The sequence below is a fragment of the Scylla paramamosain genome, chromosome 41 (assembly GCF_035594125.1).
Source record: "Scylla paramamosain isolate STU-SP2022 chromosome 41, ASM3559412v1, whole genome shotgun sequence".
NCBI lineage: Eukaryota > Metazoa > Arthropoda > Malacostraca > Decapoda > Portunidae > Scylla > Scylla paramamosain.
This window is the reverse complement of record NC_087191.1, coordinates 9,466,967-9,474,466: the sequence shown is the minus strand read 5'-3', so window position 1 is coordinate 9,474,466 and position 7,500 is coordinate 9,466,967. Positions and strand designations below refer to the sequence as shown.

General features: G+C 40.7%; 1 protein-coding gene across 14 annotated transcripts in view; it reads left to right on the top strand.

The window, feature by feature from the left end:
* The window catches only part of LOC135092941 (uncharacterized), a 393,086-nt gene that overhangs the window by 191,685 nt on the left and 193,901 nt on the right, over window positions 1-7,500 (top strand). For 7 of the 14 annotated variants that reach the window (XR_010263132.1, XR_010263125.1, XR_010263130.1 and 4 more), the window contains one exon: window positions 4,497-4,597. The exons of 1 other annotated variant lie outside the window; for it this stretch is intronic. Coding sequence is in view for 5 of the 13 variants with exons in the window: in XM_063991756.1 (XP_063847826.1) it covers window positions 4,497-4,597 (101 nt within the window). In the remaining 8 variants the exon portion in view is untranslated. Of the gene's footprint in view, window positions 1-3,380; window positions 3,495-4,496; window positions 4,598-7,500 lie in introns of all 14 variants that reach the window. 6 more of the 14 variants (XR_010263124.1, XR_010263127.1, XM_063991753.1 and 3 more) reach the window with 1 other exon arrangement.

The window sequence follows — 7,500 nt, the reverse complement described above, 5'->3', positions numbered from 1 at the left end:
AGAGAGAGAGAGAGAGAGAGAGAGAGAGAGAGAGAGAGAGAGAGTGGGCAGGCTGGTTTAGTGGGATGAGCAGATAGGAGGAGGACAGAAATAGGGATGCTGTGTGTGTGTGTGTGTGTGTGTGTGTGTGTGTGGTGGACAAATACACTCAGGGGAGGAAACAGCTGTAGTTGACTCTCTCTCTCTCTCTCTCTCTCTCTCTCTCTCTCTCTCTCTCTCTCTCTCTCTCTCTCTCTCTCTCTCTCTCTCTCTCTCTCTCTCTCTCTCTCTCTCTCTCTCTCTCTCTCTCTCTCTCTCTCTCTCTCTCTCTCTCTCTCGGTGCCGATCTTAGTATAGCGCAATCAAAACAAGAACTAAGAAAACAAAATAAGCAGAGGAGGAGGAGGAGGAGGAGGAGGAGGAGGAGGAGGAGGAGGGTGGTGATGAAGAAAGATAAAAAAGAAAAGGCAAAGAAGTATAGATAAAATGAACGATATATAAAAAAGTGAAGGACGAATTGCAAGATGAAACAGAAAAATCAGATAAGATGAAAACAAAAATATATGAATGAGAGAAGGAAGAATTGGAAGATAGAAAAGAGAAAAAAACAAAAAAAAAAGAGCAGTAAAATTATAAAATGCTCAAGATAGAATAGATAGATAGATAGAGAGAGAGAGAGAGAGAGAGAGAGAGAGAGAGAGAGAGAGAGAGAGAGAGAGAGAGAGAGAGAGAGAGAGAGAGAGAGAGATTCAAAATTTTGTTCAGCCTGCGGTAAGATATGGAAATATTCAAGTTTGGGAGTGCGTGTGTGGGCGCCTACGTGAGAGAGAGAGAGAGAGAGAGAGAGAGAGAGAGAGAGAGAGAGAGAGAGAGAGAGAGAGAGAGAGAGAGAGAGAGAGAGCACGTATGTCAGGTGGTGTGTGGGTGTGTAGAGGTCGGGTCTGAATGGACGTGGGGGGGTAGGGGAGGGGTATAGTGCCTGGGGGTGGGGGGACGGGTGGAAGAGTGGACGGGACGGCGCAGAAAACATGTGGTGTGAATAATACTCCTGTGTTCCCTTCATCCCTTCCACCTCCACTTTAATTCCTCCACTCCACGCGTCTTATTCCACCTCACCCTCACACATCCACGTCACTCATCCACATGGTATCCACACGCTGTTTCACGTTACCCTATGTATATCCACCCATCCACTAGACTCATATCCACACACATATCCACTTTGACTTTCCCACTTGGTTCTTACACTCTATTCCACCTCTCCCTCACGCATCCACTAGATTCATCCACATGGTATCCACACGCTGTTTCACTTCACTTTATATATCCACCCATATCTTTTTTGGTTCACCCTGTATAATCCACATATCCACTAAGCACCCTATATATATCCACACATCGACAGACTCACCTCATCCATATGCTTCTGATCTTGTCTTTCACACTCATACTAAAAACATCATATTTTCTCTTTAATATTAGTAAGATCTGCTATTTTATTCATATGTACATTCTAAACACTAAAAGGAAGGTATTTTCCACGATGAAATCCACTTAAATATTACCTGTTCCACCCACAAACTATTTTTTTTTACTTGCTTTATTTACAAATGAAGAAAACTCAATTTATTTTCCCCATATATAATTTTGAGTCAGTATATATTTTTATTTCTTATGTTTTTTGTCAACTTTTTTCTTGTATTCTTAAATTAACCCTAAGTTTTCCTTTCTTTATATTTTAAATGAAAACTTATTATTCTTTTTTTTTATGTTCTTAAATCAATACTTATTTTTTCTTTCTTATAATATTGAATTAACCCTAACATTTCTTGCCCATACTTTTAAATCACCAACTATTTTTCTTTCCTACATTCCTAATCCAATATCTGTTTTCCCTTATATAATATGAGTCGACATCTATTTCTCCTCACACTGTCTTAATAAACCGATACCAATTCTCCTCTCACCTCATATCAAATTAATTTATTCCACTGAGAAGCACCACGTAAACTCACCTGTTCCATCCACACATTTGCTGTTCACCCAGTCCACCTACACTCCACCTGAACCTATTATTTCAACATTCATTTATCCACTTCTCCACTTATCTAAAACCACTAAACCCAACCTCCACCACCTAAACACAAATATTAACCCTTCTCCACCTGTGTAACCTATCCACTCCTCTCTCCACCTATTAGTCTCCTGGCATCCACCAGCTCTTCCACTTAGTCTATTCCACTTAATCTATTCACTGCCAACTTTTACCAGCTAAACACAAATATTAACCCTTTTTCACCTGTCTAACCCATCCACTACTCTCTCCACCTGACATCCATCACCTCCACCACCTCCACCACCTCCACTTAATCTCTCTCCACCATTTCACCAGCAGTTTAATCCTCTTTACACCATCACCTACCTCCAGTTAGACCAAGTGCCTCTCAAGTTGCCGTGTGTCTTCCACCTGTCTTCCACCTGTCTTCCACCTCAAGCAGTCGAGGCGGGATCCACAACCGACCTCTTTAAGATTTAGTGAGGGAAAGAGGAAGTCATGAAGGGGAAATACCAAAGGAAAGATTACTCGCGAGGGGAAGAGAGAGGAAACTGATGATATAGTGCGGAAGAGGACAAGAGGAAAAAAGGAAGGGTAAGAGGAAGGGTGGGGAGGAAAGGGGAGATGTTTGGGAGTATGGAATGGTGGTGTGTGGAGCGTTTTTCATCCTCTGAGGGGAAGCTGAGGGGAAAGAAATTGAAGGGGAGGTGTTATATGAATGATAAATTGTAAAGGAAGAGAAGGGGAGGAAAGATGCAGGGGGAAAACGTGATGTAGTGACAGGAAAAGACCAGGACAACACTGATATGTGGACTTGTTTAGGGAAAAAAGGAAAATAATGTATAAAAGTCAAAATGTAGATGAGTATAGTAAGCTTTTTTATATCACTGTTTTTCTCCTCAGTGATTGATTTTTTTTTTTTTTTGCATTGTTTTTCCTCACTATTTTTTTTTTAATTCTGCACTTTTTTCTGAAGCTTTTTCGTTTACTCTCTCTCTCTCTCTCTCTCTCTCTCTCTCTCTCTCTCTCTCTCTCTCTCTCTCTCTCTCTCTCTCTCTCTCTCTCTCTCTCTCTCTCTCTCTCTCTCTCTCTCTCTCTCTCTCTCTCTCTCTCTCTTGCGTAAGGAAGGAAGGGAGGAAGGTGAGATAAGGGAGGAGGAAAGGGAGGGTGGAGGGGAAGAGGGAAGGATTAAGGGGGATGATAGGAAGGGTGGAAGGAGGAGGTAAGGCGACACGTGTTCCCTCCCTTGCGTCTGTTTTTCTGTCCAAGGGAGAATAAAATATTAGCCAAGGTGAACTTTCGTCAACACGAAATATAAAGCTGCTCTTTTCTTTTGGGTTTTCAGTGACACGGCTCAAAACTGTACGCTGAATGTGAGAAACACGACGACTGCCACCACCACCACCACCACCACTACCACCACCACCACACATCCCATCACCATCACGTGCTACATCGTGTAATTGATAGTGAATAGTGATTTTTCCCTCCCTCCCTCCTGCCTCTCCACCCACCCACCCACACACACACACTGCCTTGTCGCGCCGAGAGTTGCTCTTTTCTGCAAACAAACAGTTGTCTGAGGGATAAACAACCGGGGGCAGAACGTCGCCGCCCCGCTGAGAGAGAGGCGTGGGCACACCAAGGAACCTAACTAACCAAAGAGAGGAGATGCGTGAAAAAAAAAAAAAAAAAAAAAAACAAGGAACCTAACCAAACCTAACCATCTTGCCTAACCTAACCTAACCTAACTTAAAGAAAGGAGAAGCCTGAACAGACCAAGGGACTTAACCATAACCTAGCCAAACTTACGTAACCTCACCTAAGAGAGGAGAGATGTGTCCAGACGAGTGAACTTAACCTAAGAGAGGAGAGGTGCGAACAGACCAGAGAACCGAGCTTTACGTAATCTAACCTAACCAATCAATGCATCTAACCTAATCTAACTTAACCTAAGAGAGGAAAGGCGTGTCCAGAGTAATGAAAAAAACACAGCTTCACACACTCCAGAGAAAAAAGGGAGAAAAGACTGCTACTTCCACCTTTTGAAATCCGACAACTTGTAAGGCAGACGAGGGAACAGGAGAAAGTGGCGCTGTTCAGTGTGTCAGGAGTGTTCGGGGACACTTTCAGTTTGTTCTAGGCTTGTCAGTTTTTTTTTTTTTTATATATATATAAGATCTTTTTTTAACATGTACAGTTTTTTTCGCTTTTTTTTTTATTTACAAGTACAATTTCGTTTTTACAATTTTTTTTTTACCAGTATAGTTTCGTTTGTTCATATTTGCTAGAAGTTTTGTTTTTTCTTCGTTTTTTACCAGTACAATTTCGTTTTCCCATGTTTTACCAGTAGTTTCATTTTTTTCCCCTTTTTTACCTGTAGAGTTTCACTTTTTTTTATATTTTTCACTAGTGCAGTTTCTTTTTTCTTTTCTTTTCTTTCTTTTTCCCATTTTGCCAGTACATTTCCGTTTGGCGCCTTTCCTGCTGCTGATCGGGGTGCTGGTGAGCGTGGCGTGTGTCTTGCTGCGTGTCTCAGTCTTGCTCCTGCCACGCTTTCTGGTAAGGTAATTTTACTTCCCGTTAAGTGTTAGTTTATTTTTGTTGCGGTTGTTGTAGTTGGTATTTTACTTTTGATTGGATGTAATTTATTTATTTTTATTTTTTATTTTCTCTTGGTATTCTACGGGATAATGTCAAACTGTTATCGTATGTGCTTCCTAATTATATAATGTCAAGTGTTGTTATTTTACTTCCGAATAGATGTCTTTTTTTTTTTTTCGTTGGTATTTCACGGGATAATGTCACAATGTTTTCGTGTGCCGTCTGTAATCATCTGGAGTCAAGTGTTTTGTTTGTTTTGTGAAGTGTGAAATTATTATTATTATTATTTTCTTTTTTTTTAATAATTTTTTTTTGCCCAAGTTCTTTTTTTAGGAGATCGCTAAGTTTTTGGTGTTTTGCTATCTGATCTTTTATTTGTTAGGTTTTTTATTTATGTATTTATTTATTTTCTTTTTTTTTAGCAAGACCTCATTCATGTCTCCCTCAGAACGCATGACTTGGCAGATTATTTTTACCTTCTTTTAAACTTACAACTTACGTTTTTTTATATCTAGTATTATTCCTTATGACAAGATTATTAAAACCTGACTTTTAGTATTTGCATTTTTTTTTCTTTTTTATTTACGACCTCAAACCGCCACCATTATCTTTTACTTTCACACACACACACACACACACACACACACACACACACACACACACACACACACACACACACACACACACACACACACACACACACACACACACACACACACACACACACACACACACACACACACACACACACAGCATATCCTCTAATTAGCTCACAGTTTTCGCCAGATGATCTTAACCCTTTTAACAACAACCCTTTAATTTTCACCGAGACGCAAGATCACATCGAGTATGTATTTGTCACGTTTGTTTTTCGGGGTCTGTTTACAAGCTCCTCGATTGTTTTTTGAGTCTCCTTGTCTGTTTTCTTGACCTTCTTGAAATGTGACTCTTCTCTTGAGGGAGGAGATGAATAAGGCGAAGAGAAAGACAGACAGGTGATGCTTCCTTTATTAATTATTACCTTGACTTGACGTGAAATAGAGGAGGAGGAGGAGGAGGAGGAGGAGGAGGAGGAGGAGGAGGAGGAGGAGGAGGAGGAGGAGGAGGAGGAGGAGGAGGAGGTTGAGGAGGCGGATGATGATGAAGAGGAAAAGGAAAACAGGGACAAAGAGGAGGAGAAGGCGAAAGATGAAGATGAGGAGAAGGATAGAAAGAGGAGGAGGAGGAGTGGGAAGAGAAGGACGAAGAACAGAAAGAATACATGTAGAAGGACGAAAAGGAGGAGGAAGAAAAGGAAATGCAGTAAGCGGAGAGGGAGAAAGAGGAGGAGGAGGAAAAGTAGAAGGAAGTGTTTGGCGAAAGGAAGAAGGAAAGTGATGAGATTAATTAGAGACATGAAAAATGAAAGGAAACCAGGAAGGAAGAAGTAACGAGATGAAAGGAGTAGAGAGAGAGAGAGAGAGAGAGAGAGAGAGAGAGAGAGAGAGAGAGAGAGAGAGAGAGAGAGAGAGAGAGAGAGAGAGGCGCCAGCTCATTGTAGGACATTTTGATATCTTAATGACTGGTACCTCTCCCCACTTCCCCTCTCGTGACCTTTCCATGAGTAAGAGAAACTTGTAAATGTCAAATAAGAGAGTCCGGGTACATTGCTATTCCAGTGCTTCCTGTTTGTGTGTGTGTGTGTGTGTGTGTGTGTGTGTGTGTGTATGGGTGGGTGGGTGTGTTTGAGGCTGTTACTTCGTCAAATCCTCGAAAAAACATGTTATAGAATATCTCTTACGTTTGTTCTTTGCAAAATGTTGTACGTACATGGAGAAAATAAGTGTGTGTGTGTGTGTGTGTGTGTGTGTGTGTGTGTGTGTGTGTGTGTGTGTGTGTGTGTGTTAGTGATTTATGTGAGGCTATGTTACTATGTTCAGTCCTCGAAAAAACAAACAAACAAACAAAAAAACAAACATTAAAATAGACCTCAAATTGTACTTACATTCTCTGCAAAATGTGCTACTACTACTACTACTACTACTACTACTACTACTACTACTACTACTACTACTACTACTACTACTACTACTACTACTACTACTACTACTACTACTACTACTACTACTACTACTACTACAACTACTACTACAACTACCACCACCAAGCGTTTTCCTTCACGCACGTGTCACCTGGCTGAAAAAAACAATGAAGGTCAGAAATTAAAGAAAAATAGAAAGAGAAAAATTGACTCCTCGGTTTTACGTTGCTTTTTCAAATATACAAGAGTTTGTGAAGGTTGAAATCTTTTGTCTCCGAGTCCTTTGGTTTCTTGTACTGATGGTGGCCGTGTGTGGCGTGGGGTTAGGTTAGGTTGGGTTAGGTTTGGTTTGGTTAAGTTAGGTTTGGTTTGGTTAGGTTAGGTTAGGTGAAATGAAGTGAGGTTAAATTAGGCTTGGTTAGGTTAGGTTAGGTTTGTTTAAGTTAGGTTAGGTTTGTTTAGGTTAGGTTAGGTTAGTATGGGTTTAGGTTAGGTTAGGTTAGGTTAGTATGGGTTTAGTGTGTGTTGGAAGTCTCTTGATGTGGGAGGAAGACTGACACTAAAAGGACGAAAAAGAACAAAAAAATTAGACAAGTAGACGAGAAGACGAGTACAAAGAAGAAGAGGAAGAAGACAAGCACTTCTAAAAACTCCCTTCCACTAAATGTCATTCTTCTGAGGCTGCTCGTCCTAAGTCTCGCCTCCACCAATCACGGAGCATGACAGCTTTTCTCTCTTGGGACGAAAGATAAACACTGATGCTAATTTTTCTTTTACCCTTCAATGCTCTCAGTTTTTTTTAGATACTCCTTTTTGACTACTGCTGTGGTTTCTTGTTTGC